Here is a 17,354-nt window from a genome sequence, read left to right as displayed (position 1 = left end):
CAAATAGTCCACATTTATTTACGAGGTTTGGCAAGATGGTACAGCCAAATGAGCAGATGTAAAACACTGTCATGACAGAGAGGCTCCCCTTGTGTGGGTGGGGATGGCAGATTTAACCGGTGCGCACTGATTACCTCACTACGCACAGGTGCAGCCACCCCTGTTCCTGGGCCCAATTAGCCTGGCCAATTATCTAATTCATAACCAATTATCTAACTAGCCAGGTCTAATTAGCTTGACCCAGGGCAGGTGTGGCTGCTTAAACCCGCCATCCCCACACCACATTGACAAATTGGCTTTCTCTAAATCCAATATATATGGTCATCTTTACATTCTATATTTTTAATGTGCTGCATAATCAATGTCTTTAGATTGATATATTTCCCCCAGTTGTTGCTCATCGGCCTGACGATCAGCTCTTTAACAGGGTGTCTCATGACTCCATTACGTTTATTATGGGATGTTATTTGCCAGTAGAATGCTGGTGACAAGATAAGATGCATGCTGGGGCATTACATTCATATTTGCAGAATCCGAACTGGACTACCTCCTGATGCGATTCATATCAGAATGCATTTTTTAAATTTAATCCACATCCAAATTCCTGTGTTTAGATTGCAATTGCCAAATTTTGTATGTGTCATATTTTTCAAAAAAATCAGGCACATTTTGTATAAAAAGACGTGCAAATGGGTCCTTGGAAGGCTGATACCTTGTGTGCTCTGGAGTCTGAGGCAGCGGAAGGCGTTCACTGCAGCACAAAGCTCGAGCTAGTAGAAGTTTCCATGGGAGGGAGTTCAGTGGGAGTTCGAGACAAAAAGCAGGGCTTTCCCTTTAAATGGTAAACATTTGCTCTGCCACCTGCCTCTGAGTCGCACAAGTTTAATCACCGCCATCTGGGCTGCTGGGAACCAAGCTCGCGCCCATCGAGTTTGGCGAAGGGTGCGAGCTCATTACGCAGACGGGGAAAAATCTCACTCCTAAAAGGGGTGCGACGAGAGAGGAGGTCCAATCCGTTCAGACAGAGAAGCTCCATATAGCGTGTTCTCGTAGCGTACAGTTGGCACAGTTACACGCTCAGCTAAAACAGAGCTGTTGCAGGCCGGCTACGCTGCGCGGATTAGCGCTCTCAAAAGCGACGCCGGCTACATCCGGCGTTTGACAAAAGGGGCACCGGCAGCAGTTCAGGACGGAGGAGATTGAAGCCGCAGTCCTGGACTTAATTTGCTGGCGGATTGCGCTGAAACGCTGCGCGGTGCGTGTGGGGGAGGGGTGGTGACTCACTTTAAAACACCCCCAGCGTGCAGCACCCACCAGGGTGAGGCGCAGAAGCCATTCTGCAGCAGAGCACTCACCACACTTCAGCCCAGTTTGAGAGGGAGGAATTTATCTAACCAGTCAAAATAATAAACGATTGGGCGGAAAGAGGGACAGGCCCAGATATACCAAATAAATAATACGAGATGACATCTAAATTTCTACTGAGTGACTGATCATGCTCTTCTCTGTTTTATTACATAAGTGAACACAACCTTGCTTGGTCCCCTGTATTTATATGAGTTGCTTTTCTGATGCTGTGGAAAACAGACCACACCAGATTCCACTCGAAAATCACAGCAGATAAATGTTCTTCCCCTATCAGCAGTCGCTGTGGGTTGCAAAATCAGCGTGGCTTCTCCACGTGTGAGAAGTATTAGCTTGTTACGTTACTTGTTTGGCCAAACTGGCTGAATTATCACTGATTTGGCACAGGCCTGTGGGAAGCCAACTGGCATTAAAAAAATTTTGCTGGCCTTTTTCCTAAAATTGTGTTAGCTTAATAAAAACACGCAGCTTTAGCTGTAACAGCAAGAGGGACTCGTCCCTAAGCCGAAATTTCCACATTTGTGTTTCCTTAGTGATTAGTCTGTTGTAAGAAGCAAGTTGGCAGTGTGTCACACTGTCACAGTTTTATTTATTTATTTTCTTTATTTGTTTATTCATTTGTGTGTGTGTGTGTGTGTTGGGGGGGGGGTACTGGTTCAGAACCAACAGTATTGCTGGTATTGGCTCATTTATTGAATGTGCAGTATAATGGTATTGCCTTTAGATATTGAAATCAGCCTGGCAATCCTGTTATTCTAAATGACATCTTTGATTTGCATAAAGAAACCTTCATTTGTAACATTTGATTGCTTCCATGTGTTTCTATAAAACAGGGTTGCCCAACCCTGTTCCAGGAGATCTACCATCCTGTAGGTTTTCATTTCAACCCTAATTTGGCACACCTGATTCTACTAATTAGCAGCTCAATTGAGATCTTCTCTAGCTGTTGAATGAGGTGTGTTTCGTTAGGGCTGGGGGGGAAACCTACAAGACAAGTACAGCAGATCTCCAGGAACAGGGTTGGGCAGTTCTGCTATAAAAGTTACATACAGTATATGGGTTTTCATCTGAAGCTGGGCAAAAAAACTTCACAAAAGCACAGTAGCATATGTTTGAACTTCAAACCTTGGGCCCGAAAATCACATTTGTATTATTTATTCATTGCCATTTCAAAATACTACACACTACTGTTAAATACTTTCTGACATTGCAGTAAAAGTATTGTGTAGGAATTATTTATGAATTGCTTAAATGTATTACTCAAAAGATAAGGAGCAAGTGCATTGCAATTAGTGTGAACCTTGGTCCTAAATGATTTAAACAGCTGTCTTGTTACATTAATATGAGGTATGGGCAAAAGCTCAAGTCTCAGTAGAGCTAAAACCATCCCGGGGAAATAATACTATGATTTCAGTTTGTGCGTGCGTGAGTGCAATTGTGTGTGTGTGTGTGTGTGTGTATATATATGTGCGGGCGTGTGTGTGTATGTGCGTGTGTATATATATATATGTGTGTGTGCGTGCGTGTGTGTGCGTGCACGTGTGTGTATGTGTGTGTGTGTGCATGTATGCATGTGTGGGTGCATGTGTGTGTATGTGTGTGTGTGTGTGTGTGTGTATGCGTGTGTGGGTGCATGTGTGTGTGTGTGTGTGTGTGTTTGGATTCACTCCTTTGCATTTCTGCTATGTATATGTACATTGCCGTAAAAGTATTTATCTTCCTGATTTTTTCTATTATTGCATATTTTTTCTCGCTGAATGGTTCCAGATCTTCAGACAAAATGTACTGTCAGACAATGAGAACCCGCAAAACACATTTTTGAAATTATTGCTTCATTTATTTAATGAAAAAAGTGAACAACCACCCATATCACCCATGTTAAAAAGTAATAGCCCCCTTGAACTTAATAACTGGTTGCACCACCTTTAGCAGCAATAACTGCAATACTTCCTATAATTTTATATCAGTCTTTCACATCACTACAAAGGAAGTTTAGTCCACTCTTCTTTGTAGAACTGCTTTAATTCAGACAAACCGGTATAAAACGAGCATAAACTTTTCATTTCATATCCTGCCACAGCATCAAAACAAAAAATTGTGTTACTTTTCATTCGGTGTGAGAAATATGCAATAATAGAGAAAATCTGGAAGGGGGAAAACACTTTTTTTATAGCACTGTATGTGTCCAGCATATATCTCAGAGTATGTGCGTAGGTACGGATACACGTGTGCGTCGACGAGTGTGCGCACCCTTCCAAAAAACGTGGCCCTTCAGAAAGCGAGGATGAGGCTCATCGCCCCCCCCCCTGTTCAGTGCAGCGGTGAATCATACTGCAGAAGAAGCGAGCGCCCCGCGCAGACAAAGCCTCCCACACGGAGGCGAGCAGGACCGGAGCTCTCATTAGGAGAGGGAGTGTAGGAGTTCCCCCCCAACCGCCCGGACCACGGCTACGGAAGGAGAGAGACGCCGAACACCCACCTTGGACAGGTGGTTCTCCGAGGAGAAGCCCAGGCCGTACACCGTGTTGGCCCGGCTGTCCGCCCACTGCCCGAACTTCTGCGACGTCTTGGTGAAAGTCATGTTCGGCGTGATGGTGCTGTTTATTATTGCCTGCGGATCGGAACGGACACGGGCGCGGTCACACTGGCGCAGTCGCAGGCGCAGTCACGCTGACGCAGTCGCGTTCTACCCTGCGCAGTCACTTTTCAGCAGGCGCAGTCACGTCACGTAAAGTCCAAGTTTGCGTCAACGCATAGCAATGCATAACAACAGAAAAAGGGAGAATTTAACTGTACACATTTGTTGTCACATTTTTAAAACCATAGAAAAGTGTTGGCATTTAGCTTTATTATTATATACAATATCTGATGAAACCCTTATGTTTCATTTGTTATTTGTTTTACTTATAAATAATGCAAAAACATAACTATACACCAGACAGAGAGAGACTTCATACATTGCTCCATGCACACAGTAACACAGTGCAGGACTCTCCACACTAACACAGTGGCAAAGTGAGATGAGCCAAGGCCAGGCCATCTGTTCCAGGGACTCACACACACACATGCACACACACACACACACACACACACACATACACGCACGCGCACACACACGCGCACACACACACACACTCACAGCCAGACCTTAAGGTCACATCACCTTCCATGTGCTCCACCCTAACCAAAAGAGCGACCACAAACCCATTCCAAACTGGAATAATGATGAATGAATGCAGAGCAGGAAAAAAGGCCGTGGGAGGGGCGGAGTCAGGAGTGAAGGACAACCCTCAACAGGAAGCGCATCACACTGCCTATGATTCCACAGTGGAGGGGAGCTGGATCTCATCCAAACAACACTGCCCCCACGCCAACAGAATTGATCCTTTGATCAAGCTCCACTACACCCCCAGCCACCACCCCCTGCGTACACCTCCTCCCACACGCCCACACCGGTCCTCCTCCTCCCTGACACCAGGCGGGAAAGAGGAGGCGCAGCAATATTACAGCCGAGAGGACGGCAGGCAGGAGGAGCGGTGGAGGAGCTGACTATACTTGGGCCCTTCAGTGGGAGCCACATACCCGTCCACATGCAAACAGGAGGCGGTTAATGCAGGTGAGGTCCCTGCGTGGCCAATCGCGTCACATGGGCGTCGATCAGAGAAGAGCGGGTGTTAGTGGGAGCTCTGGGCCTCGCTGCTGATGCATAAGGCCAGTAAACCGCACGAACGCTGAGGTACCCCACACCCGTTAGGGCCTGGGACAGCCTTTATGAGCAATCGGGGCTGCTTTAGTAAGTTAATCTCTAAAGAACAAAACTGGCATTCCAAATTCAAACCACCAAGTTATCAAGCCAACATGTAACTTCAGTGGTCAGCACTGGAAGAAACAGTAGATTCGGCTTTGTTCATTATGTCGCCCACAATGACTCATATTACAGATCCATCATGACAGAAATAATGCAATTTTACCAAGCTAATAATAGCAACAAAAAAAAAGCATCTCCAATAAAAGTGTATGTGCTACTAAACTGCTTTTATGAGTACAGCACCATTTCTGTATTGAATGTAGCCTATACTGTAAAGATCCATACATCAATGGCTGCATTATAAAAAAGAGAAATTACCCAGACATTTATCAGCATTTCTAAGAACCACTGACTGGTGCAGCACGTGAATCACCACAGGTGCACGCCATCAATCAGAATAATCGCAATAGGTGCAGGACACCAATCATCATAGGTGCAGGACAGCGTCATGAGCTAATGTGTTCCCGTTCCACACATTTTTTCCAGGTAAGAGGAGAGGACTAATACAATATTCATATGCTGTCATTATCATTGAGCCACCTGAAATATCTGTGTGATTCCAATCAGACCATTTCAACTAAAGACAGACATTTGTCACTGAAATGGGATGGCAAAAGCAAGCTGCAAGTTGAATGAAACAGCCTCACCTCACCCGCCCCACCCCCCCCACCCCCCACTCCCCCACTCCCAAGGACACACACACACCTCCTATACAGGGAACAGGAAACAGTCTCATTAGGCACTCACAAACAGACACACAGCATCTCGGGCCAGTTTGGTGCGCTGCATGGGGCAGCCTGAGAGAAGGGGGGGGCGCCATCTGCGCTGAGGGGCCCGTGACGCGCCCCTGATTTATTTACGCTTCTCGTTTACCGGGCTTCATCGCCAGCCATCCCAGCGCGGTGGGGAGAGCTAACTGGCAGGGCACCATGGGAATCTGCAGGAGCGAGCAGCTCCGCTCCTCTGGCAGAATGCCAAGCAGGATGCCCCCTGGACTGGGACCCGGATCGCCTCTGCAACCGGATCGGAAAGAGGGCGGAGCCTCCCGGCTCCCACAGTCGTGGGATTGGAGGGGAGGGTACCGTCAGCGCGTGAGTGACAGCGCCGGTTCAGTAGGCACAGCATCTACATCTTCACACGTGTTAAGTAGCGAGGATTTACGCTGCTCTTAAGGGACTAAAAGGGTTCAGGGCATTGCTGTCCAAATCCCAGCCACTCACAAGAATCTGCCCACGGTTCCTACAGCACAGTCAATATCCTGTAAGGGAACTGTTCAGGGCTTAACCCTCACTAAAAATGAGCGGGTACAGAAGGCAGAGCTCAGTTCTGCACTAAATGGCCAAAGAAGAGTCCACCCTGAGCCCTGGACAATTAACAAATGAACAACAGATGGCTCAGATTCAAACACTAATATTGTGTGGCGGCAGTGTAGTATAAAGGCGAATGAGTTGGTCTTGTAACCTGAAGGTCGCAGGTTCAATTCCCCGGAAGGACACGGCCGTTGCTCCAGTATATATCCAGCTGTCTAACTGGATACAATGTAAGTTGCTCTGGATAAGAGTGTCTCCTAAATGCCTGTAAACTGTAAACTAATATTAGTTCCATGAAAGCACAGAAGACATAATCAGTCTATAACTGTGATTTAAGTGCGTGAAGAGACAGTTCAGGTCACAGTTCAGAAAGGCTATGTCTCAGGCCTATACTCTCACAAAGAGGGGACATAAGGTAGCAATAACAGCATGTGTCCAGAAGATGAGAGGTGGGAATGTGATGAAACAATATCAGGCAGTGAGCAGAATGTGACGGGATTAGTGTACTGCTGCCAAGCTCGGAGTGGAGGAGATTAGAGAAATCTCCCCCCCCCCGCATTCCCTGTCATCCCGTCAACTCACCCACATCCCGGGGCTGGATTTGGGATTCCATTCATAAAAAAAGGGCCAGCTTATCGTGCGCTATGCGACGGCCTCCCCGAACCTCTCCACTCTCCATCTACTGTAACTTTTCCCCCATCCTCCACAAGCACGCTGTTGCAGCAGGGATTCATTTATACCGCAAATAAAGACGGGAGCTCCGAGCCAACAGCCTGCCCACTCTCTCTTCCGCTGTGCATAATCAGCCACTGACTGCATTGTGGGGGCTGTGATTGCGGGGTGTGTGAAAAATAGTCAAGGCAACCTAAGAGGTCCGGGATGGCTACGTTTCACCGAAAGATTTTTGTGCGCGATGAATGTACAGAGACAATCACTAATCACTGTCACTGTGTCAATTTCACTTGTGCAATTTGCATTAGAGATGAGATTATACTGTACCTACTGAAACAAAGTTTTACCAGGGCAATATTCAGTATTATTATTATTATTATTATTATATTTTTTATTTTTCCCTTGAATGAAGTGAAAATACAACTATGTCCCCGAATTATGATCCATCTTTTACCATTAGATATCATAAATGTTATGTGAACATGGCAAGGGAAATATGGTAATGTTTGCATACACTATCAGTCAATGCAGTTAAAAAAACGGACATAGTTAATGAGCTATGGAAAATATGTTAGTTCACGTGCACAGTGATTCTTGGCAAAGTTTGACATTTTGTGATCTGAGAGGTATTTATAACAGTGACTACTCACAAATTGCTAAAGAGAAAAGAACACCTGGTCATGTTTTAAATAAAAAGAAGCAATGCTCCTGGAGAACTGCAATGGTTATGATGGTACAGGAGCCAGTAGCTCACCGAGACACAGTTAATTTGATCATTTATCCATATAAGGACTTGAAATAATGCACTTCTAATGAATAATCCACTTCTACTTCTGTGGTTGGGAGGAACTGTGATGTGATTATGTTGTTGACATCTCGCCGTTACCAAGAGGGCATGCGTTACATAAGCAAGAGTGGGCCTGTGCGTGCCAGCGGGCTATACGCTGTGGACAGGGACAACGCTGATGTCCAATGGGAGTCTGTGGCATGCTATACCACTTCTGACTGCTCAGAACCACAGGACTGGAGGTCTCTCTCTCTCTCTCTCTCATTCTCTCTCACTCTCGCTCTCTCTCTCTCTCTCTCTCTCTCTCTCACCCACACACACACACTCACACACAGACACACACACAGTTTCTAACAATGTCTGTATCTGGGGTTTATTGCTACATTGCACACTGTCATTGGCCTCTGTGCGTCCGAAGTAAGGTTTCTACTGATATATGACAAAATTTGAAAAGATCAAATGCTCTTCTTATTAAATCTAGAGGGGTCTTTTTTCATTACATACTAATATATAGACCAAGGACACATTCAAAAAGCAATAACGATGCACCCACTAGCAGCTCTGCCATAAGTAGGTCATAACACATGAAAACTAACATTATGCACTTCAAGTGTGTCTGGAGGAAAGTTCAGTTCGGTTCTGTGAACTGTGTTATCAGATGCATAAAGAGATGTGCGGGCACAGAAAAAAGTCACTCTAGAGATCTGCCACGCCCCAGTTTTGGTCACAAGAACATGTTTAATCTACCGCACTTTCCCCCCCGCCACTGCACCAGCCCTTGTGTGTGTCCTTGGGGCAACTCGGGGTGGATATCCTGGCGCATGCACTCCTATTCACCGGAAGTGGAGATGTGGAATGAATTGCCAATGAATCAAGGCTCAAAGCTCAATAACCATCACTCAAGATACGATCTTCTGTGCTGCTCATTGGAATATGATTTGAAAACAGTTTCAGCTCTTTTCTGAGATATACCATGCACTCATTTCACTGTTTACCACTCATTAAATAAAAAAAAACAATAGTAATTATTTTATAAAATATCATTATTTATACAGAAGTTATAATTCCTATAATCAACTGTACACCATTACAGAATGAAATAGAGAGTTTGTACATCAGTATAAATTATCACATATTTTAAAAATGTTTTGAATAACTGTATAACTATTCATAAACTGATTTTTTATGAACAATTATATAATCATTACAATGTATACCATTGGCTTGTAAACGCATGCGCAAGTTATTAGAGTGATTTTTTAATGCAATTTTAATGCGATGTATGGGGATCTTCAGGCCAAGATCAACTCTGCTGACCTGTCTGTAACAGTTTCACAAACTATTATGAAAGTCAAGCACACAGACAGTTTTTTTAAACGTGAAAGGTGGAGGTACCGGGATCGTACCTTGGAGCCATCCAGACTGATGATTCTGTAGACATTCCTCGTACTGTCATAGAAGTAGGAGACGGTGACTGCGTGCTTGCTGGTGGGGACCCAGTTCTTTTTGGTGTTGGGGTCGATCTGGAAGACGTGGGCACGGGTGCTGTAGATTGGCTGCTCCCTGGTTGGACAGAAGAAGATGGGGTGAACCTCTTTGGACCAGCTGTCCCATAAATGTCCCATTGCCCCCCATTACACAAAGTTGGATCCGCCCTCCACAACACTGCTGCTATGTCATGCCGTGAATTAGCCCACTTAAAGGCTGACTATTACTACAGAGATACACAATAGTGTAGCTACACAATAGCTACACAATACACACTCACAATGAAGTAAAATATCCAGTGTTAAATGAACTCTTACAGTGTACATGCGGCCCTTATTGGACTCATAAACTGTGTTGAATTAACACTGCACATTTTACAGTGTGCTGATTCATGATGCTGCAATATCAACACTGCATACTCCCTGCTCAGAAGGGAATATTAGTTATGTCGTCAAAGAAGGACTGAAAGGAGTGAAATTTAAAGTGAACACTAAACTTAACCAAGTCAACGCGCTTCCACGGCTGAGCCTCCTCAGACAGGGTGAAACTCGGCTTGCACTCAGAGCTCTTGGCTGACCTGGGCGCGATGGTGAACGGTGGGCTCCAGAACATCGCAGCACTGACAGAGAGAGGCGAGGATAGGCCCTACAGCCCCGAAAGCTCTCCCTCAGACTCGGCGCTATTATTCCCAGTGCTCGGCTATTAGCATATTCAATCCCATTGCCAAGGGCCTAATCAGCTGCCATCGCTCTGATGTATGCAGTGGAGAGAGAGAGAAGCAAGGGATTGTGGGGGGAAAAGGAGGCTGGTGAGGGATAGTGCAGCAGATAGAGAACTGCTTACGCTGCATTCGTTGCTCGGGCCCTTTGAACAACATCAAAGGCGCTCCACGTAGTCAAAATTAATATTCATAAGCGTTTGCTGCACTCAACACAACAACGTCCAGAAAGAGAGGGGAAAAAACTAAGCTGGCTTAAGCATTACCTTAAGTTGAATATGGAGAGGTGCTCCAATTTCACAAGGCGTTTCCTGAGTTGAACCCCATGCCATTAGCCGAAATCGTTATGGTTTTATGACTACAGAATGGGTGAAAGTTCATTTTGAGTTCTGAGTGCCACAGGACTGATACTAAGCCACAGTTTCCTTGGTGTCTTACAGTGCCTAGAAAATTAAGTTCTTTGTTAAATATTCTCCAGTGTTATTTATGTAGGTCTATTTATTTACCTGAGGCCAGCTGAAATGCTAACTTGATCATGCCTTTTTCATAAAAGTAAAACCTAGACAAAACGGGCTGTTTTGAAATTGTCTCTCAGCATTTGAATAATATGTACAGCCCTGACAGGAAAATAATCTCCAAACAATCATCCAAAAGTGAAATACAATCGCATATTTATCAGAAAACAATGGCTTAAGGTAATTAACCATCATTCTGGAACATTCATACATGTGCATTATGTAACTTCTCACTCCAAAAAATAAATAAACACAACAAAGCTGGGAAAAAAGCAGAAAATATAAAAATTCTTATTATATAAAATATAATACATTAATTATTTTAGAAAGCTTGGGTATTCCACAATAATAGAAATGTAAAAAGTTATTTCAAATTGTGAAATTCCAAAAGGTCATGATCTGTGCTAATGCTATGTTGCATATACTTTCATGTCAAACAGTGCACACAACCTTGTTTTGTAACTTGTGAAAGTCTTAGCCTATATAAGAGTGGCAGATTTACTTTTAAAATTCACCATGTCCAGCATTCAAATACAGCCTCAGCAGTCATGTTGCGAGTTGACCAAGAGCTAGGAGTCCCTCTAAGGAGTTCTCTCTTTGATTTTACAGCTCTCTCATGCATACCTCAACTCAATCCTTCAAATTCACACCAAAGACCTTGTTAAGCACCGCTCTCCAAAGTGCAGGGAGAATGCAGTCCACAGTGCATTGGATGCATAACATTTCGGAAAATGTAACTGCACCACAAGTCTCCAGTCAACGATCTTGAAAGCAAATCAGCCTCAAAGATGCTGAGATAATCCGCCTAATGAGATTTTAAAAGAAATGAAAAAGCCAAAGTGAAACTCAGGTTACGCATAAGTTAACACACCGCACAGAATAGCAAGCAGGTGGCACGGCAGCAGAAGTGGTGGCATAAGTAAATGGCCACTGCACAGGGGGTCTATTTTTTGCACCGTCTCAAACAGAGTGCACTTCGCCGAGCAGAGCCATCACACAAGAGCGAAAATATCTCGTCTCTTTCAAAAATGACCTGCGAAAGGTAGGCAGTGCGTTACGCAATATCAACCAGCAGAGCAAGTGGAGTGGGAGAGGGAGTACCGTCGCTATAAATACCAGAAAAAAAACATGTTTACAGGCTGCGAGTTTCCCGCTCAGGCCAAGCACAGAGGAGCCCTTCTGACAAGCTCGAGTCAAGGGGTCAAGTCGTGCTACAGGACGCTTCTGGGAAAGGACCCTCCCCTTGTGACACCGCATTGGTCCGCTACAGTTCATCAACTGCAGGGTGAACTGTAACTGTCACGCGTTAACCCTGACCTGAGACATATATTACCGTAAGTACAGCAGTGCTCTCGTTAATAAAAATGAAATATGTTTCAGAAAAGGATCACTGGGCCTGCCTTGAGGAAGCTGACCCAGGGTGACTCCATGTACCGCTGCGGGTTTACTGTTCCGCGCGGACTGGATTTATGAGCCCGCTACCCTGTGCGAAAGCCTTGGTGTACTGACCGATGGGGTCAGCGCTCAGCAATGGTTGGAATGGCAGCGGAGAGAGAAGGGGGGATTCGGGGTGCAGAGAACGAGGCGCGAAGGGGGCAACGACGAAAGATGAGCATTAACACGGCCCAGAGACCGGCCCCCGTCCTCTTACTCCCACCTTGAACTGCTTCGAAGGCTAAAATCCAGCCCAAACGCCAACTTCTGCAGATGCCGACTCATAATAACCACTTTGTTCTACGCCGTCTTCCCCGCATCTCTCAGCCAACCGAAGACCAGCCCTTCAGCTCATTAATCTTGCGATGCCTTACGCTCCATTACAAGCACCAGCTGGCAGAGATCGTCGTGACATTTCTCACCCTAAGTTCCCCAGAATTAAGTGAAAAATGCGGTTTTAAACGAAATGCTGCATCTCCCTCGCAGCATTCGCAGGCCAATAAAAATGTCAGCGTTCACCTCTCGCGCGGACGCTGCTCCAGCAGGTCAGAGATACACTGTCCCCAACCCCCCACCATCCTGCATGAATAATTAAAGTCACTCCAACAAATACCAAAAAGTGGCAGAATGCAGGAAAAACCATCTCCATCACTCCCAGGCCACTTTCAGCATTTTAAAGCTTTGCAGAGAGAAGGCTTCCGAATTCCGAATGGAGCACTCCTTTCAGGCGAGAGGGCAGAATCTGCCCAAAGTGGGAGGAAGGACTGAAATGATTTGTATGAAGTACAGGCGCCCTTTGCACACATTTATTAAATAACCTGCCCACTGCGCGCGGTCTTCCCATTAGTCAGAACTGAAATGAAAGCCGAAAGAAAAAAATCTACAATGTTATATAACATGACATTTATGGAGGAGGTGAGTTTAGCACCAATTAGGAAGGCGATGACGAAGGTCTGAAAAAATTAAATTGTTATGTCTATTAAAAAAGTAGTACAGCGGTTACTGATATTTAGTTGAGCCTAACATTCCACAAAGGAGATGTCAGTAAATTGCTATTGACGAGACAAAATCAAAGCTCGCTCTTCCCGGAAGTGTATCGGAACGGACGTCCTTGTTGTTACGTTAATCCTTTTTATCTTTCTCACCCACCTGCATCGGCAGGAACATAAACCGTTCAGGCTGATCAATATGAAAGAGATTCCAGTGGGTAAGATCACAGGTCCCACCCAGTCAAATACCTGTCACTTAAATGTGTATCAGAGCTTTGTTTAAAGATGTTGGGTGCACAAACGTTAAAAAAAGGCTTCATAAACCTGACCCAGATATTAACCAGGCAGGTACTGCAGAGATGATTTCTATGATTTCCTTTTCTGATCATTTTGGTGCTCTTGCATTTGCCACTTATAAAGGTAGGCGTAGGAATTAATGCAAGTGACTGAGTACATGCCCATAACACTGCGCTATATCCTACAACCATTGATAACCATGCCTTTACATTTACAGAGCGGGCAGGAATGAGGGTGGGTGGCGTGGGGGAGGAAGTTACCGGCTGGTCATGGAACAGGAAGCAGTGCTGATCCGGCCAGGAGAGGCGAGATACACCTCCACCAGACAAAATGAGAAAAGCCAGTTCTTTACTTCCAACAACCTGTCCCATGCTAACGAATGGAAACATATTAACAGTGGAGATATGAAAAAAAAAAAAAAACTTTGGTAAGAGCATGATAAGTGTGTCATATGTTCAACTTTTAGATAGCCACCCTGTGTGTTTTGTATGTAACTGCCTAAAAAATGTTCACCGCTTTGAGTGCCTCAGATAAATACTTATTTGGCCAGCTAAATAGGAACAGTGGCTCATTCATTAACAGTTTCTCTGTTAATATACTGCAGTAGAGACAAATGCACTAATGAAGCACAAGACACAAGCCACGCTATCTCTTAGAGTAGATGTGTTTCATTCAAACGTGAAATAAATCTGAACAATATAGGCCTAAATAATCATTATGGCAAAAGGCAAACTGCCATATGAAATCACTTGACTGATGACACTTTAGAGCTCTTTTCATTTATTTTTTAAAGAAAATATTAAAGTGGGGGCAAGAATAGCAGTGTGTGCCACCATGGAAACACCCATTGCTGATGCTGGGAGGATTCACCACAGTCAATAACAGCTCAATAACTGCACAGAGCCAGTATTGATGGTTAATGTGAGGAATCAAATGACAGGAACTACACTACATACAGATACCTTAATTACCAGTCATTATATGAGCTTTAAAAGAGTACAATAGAATTGCGCTCAATATAATTGACAAGAGAGTTTCACTCTCCTAAAACTCCTGTGATTCTAGTTCATGACCAGCAGATGGGGTTGCTCATCAGACAAAATTCACTTCTACATACTGCCTAAATGTGAAGCAGGGGAGAGGTGTAGGCATGTTGCAGAGGTTACATTGGAATGGAAAAAATGCCAACCAGCATTTGAGTGACATTTTGATTGTGCATACTTGCTTTCAGTATGGTAAACAAAACCACAGAATTGGGGTTACACTCATAACCCTGCAGGTTTTTTCTCATATTAAGAACCATGTTTCCAAGCAATAAGGGGCTTCAAAAACACTGTTCTCAGAGCATTACCATAAAGGACTATTTCTGTCATCTTCAAATCTCAGACAACTCTGGACAACGGCTAACACAGTAATACTAAATAAGATAAATAGGTACCTGGTTAAGATGAAACAATGCTCTGGCATTATTTAACAACAAACAGGTTATACATACTGATCAGCACAAACACTGACAAGTAGTTACATGGAAACAAATGACAGTAAGGTCAGTGTCAACTCTAGTGGCCGTGAATCCACGTGACTTTGATACGGAATGAACAGGCCTGCTCTCTGTTTGTAGGGTTCCTGGTTCCCCATGTTGCGAGGTATCTTCCATTAATATCTGTCATACACCTAACACAGGTTTGGAGAGTGCTCGGACAGTCTCTGCTCATTTCAGTTTAACCTGCCTTGTCCCTCGTTGTCAAACTATTTCAGTTACGTTTTTATGAACATCCACAGAGTGCTGCTTTGACCCACACAGAACTCTCTGTCTCCCTTTCCTTCTCCCTCTCTCTTCGTCTATGTCTCACATGCACACACCCACATTTAGCCAGATCGAAGACATTGGCAAAGGAATTAAAATGGCTACTTTTACCCATTAAAATGTTTTTGCCTTGTTTTTTTCCATCAAACATTGCACATTCAAAAATGTTTAAAATAAGACGTGAAGCGGAATCCTGATAAACAATCATGAGGGGAATTCAAAGCCGGCTGCACTCAAAACAAATCCAATTAGTATACTCCCTCGCTCAACGGGTGATCAGATGGCAAAACCTGACACCACTTTGCTCAGCACTCAGACAGAACCTGGAAGGAAAAGCCTGTCATATGAATTTTGGGCACTGCCTTCCAGTCAGGCAACCTTCCAGCACAGGGCTACAGAGCCACAACTGAATAGCCATCGCTCAAAAGGACCAAAAGGATTATCACTCAGTTTCAATGGACATAAACCCACAAGATTCTGTTCACAAGATCTTCACTCAGCTTCTACTAAAATGCTACTGGCCAGTAATACAAGCATGATGTCAACACAAGTCACATGTAAAAGAAAAGCATATATAAGAATAGCTGCACATGCAGATCTGCATCAAGATAAATACGTACACTGTAAGCCTCATAGACCTAAGGAAATTATCAATATACCACCCACATGGATATAGCCTATATTTTGTTCCTGGGCTACTTAATGAATCTACTTTATGCAAAGTAGCATAAGAAAATTTAATAGAACATAAGCTATTTTTAAATATTATATAGTGTGATGAGATATTCTTTCTTAAAAAATATTTAACAAAGTTGACCACCTCCACCCTGTGTTAAAGGCAGACTATGCAGGATATTGTGAAAATATAATAAAATAACCATGTTAAGGCACATCTATGATGCACATGCAATCTATGTCTTTGCTTAGTTTCACCAAATTTCTGCACCTTTTATCTGTATTTATTATTCTAAAATGTGTTTGGGACGTTTCTGGGCGTGGCACTAACAAAGTTGCAAACAAAGACTCTCAACGTTCACTGATTACATAACGCAGCGTAACTTGAAAAATTTAAATAATTTACTTCAATTGTATACCTCAGGAATATAACGATGTAATATTACATGACATTTTATTTGCGATGCACAATAACCTCATACCAAAGGACGTTAGAACGGCTACAGAACACAGGTCAGGTAAGGTAGCTACAATTCGCATAAGGTACTAGTTATCCATAGCCATGAACATACACATATTATGTTGTATTTTATAAAATAAAGAGGCTGATATTTGAATAGGATATGGATAACTTTGTGGAAAAAGTCATTCAGTTTACAAGTGTATTAGTGAGCAACAATGTACTTATGGCCTGCTAATGTCACTTATTCCACACACGCTTCATTGTTTACATCCCAGTTCAAGCATTTATGGCATGGTCTACAAAGATTCATGAAACGTATATGCTTAGCTTTGACAACACAATGCCCATTTATATTTTGCTGTTTTCTTTTTACTTTGGTCTTTGGACTCACTACCTACCAGGCTAAATGACACCCTGACCCGAATGAAGTCATTTGGCCTCATCCTGTCACTGTATGTGAAACTGAAGCTCCTTGTCTCCATGGAGGCAGGCTAGCTGTACAAGAATTGCACCGAGCACCAACTTCACAGTAATTCAGACAGCGGCAGTGACATTTGTGCATCATGCACTTCAAAGGGCAGCGTCTACCAGAGGAATAGCACGTCCTTCACAGGCAAGTATCCCGAAATTCCATTAGAGGCAAACAAAGACAACATTATAAAAAATTTGGCCGCTGCATTAAAAAGATGATTCAGTAGGCTAGGGAGGTAAGGCCATATCTCATTATAGTGATCAATCCAGTTACCCATCCCTCTGCATGCCCCAATTCCTTTGACTTTCAAACAATTTAGCATAGTTGCTTACTGACCTCAGAACTCTATTCTCTGGATGACCTGACAAATACTTTGTTACTATTGGTACATACTGAACATGCACTCCATTGTATCTATTAATAATACTCATATATTAATAACTCAGAACCTCATACATACATTGTACAGCCTTTTAGCCAAATGAAGCATCACAATTAGTACTCCAAGTATGATGTTGTGCATACTGTATTATGACTGCATTACATTTGCACTG

At 43.7% G+C, this 17,354-nt stretch overlaps 1 protein-coding gene across 2 annotated transcripts in view; it reads right to left on the bottom strand.

The window, feature by feature from the left end:
- Positions 1-17,354, bottom strand: part of LOC135239450 (homer protein homolog 1) — a 50,912-nt gene that overhangs the window by 19,060 nt on the left and 14,498 nt on the right. Inside the window, exons 2-3 of one of the 2 annotated variants that reach the window (XM_064308112.1) lie at positions 9,349-9,505; positions 3,845-3,976 (exon numbers count right to left, since the gene is read on the bottom strand). In XM_064308112.1, coding sequence (XP_064164182.1) covers positions 3,845-3,976; positions 9,349-9,505 — 289 coding nt within the window. The remainder of the gene's footprint in view (positions 1-3,844; positions 3,977-9,348; positions 9,506-17,354) is intronic. The other variant, XM_064308113.1, reaches the window with a different exon arrangement.

This window comes from Anguilla rostrata, chromosome 14 (assembly GCF_018555375.3).
Source record: "Anguilla rostrata isolate EN2019 chromosome 14, ASM1855537v3, whole genome shotgun sequence".
NCBI classification, from domain to species: domain Eukaryota; kingdom Metazoa; phylum Chordata; class Actinopteri; order Anguilliformes; family Anguillidae; genus Anguilla; species Anguilla rostrata.
Note: the sequence above shows the minus strand (reverse complement) of the source record. Positions and strands in the feature narration are given on the sequence as shown.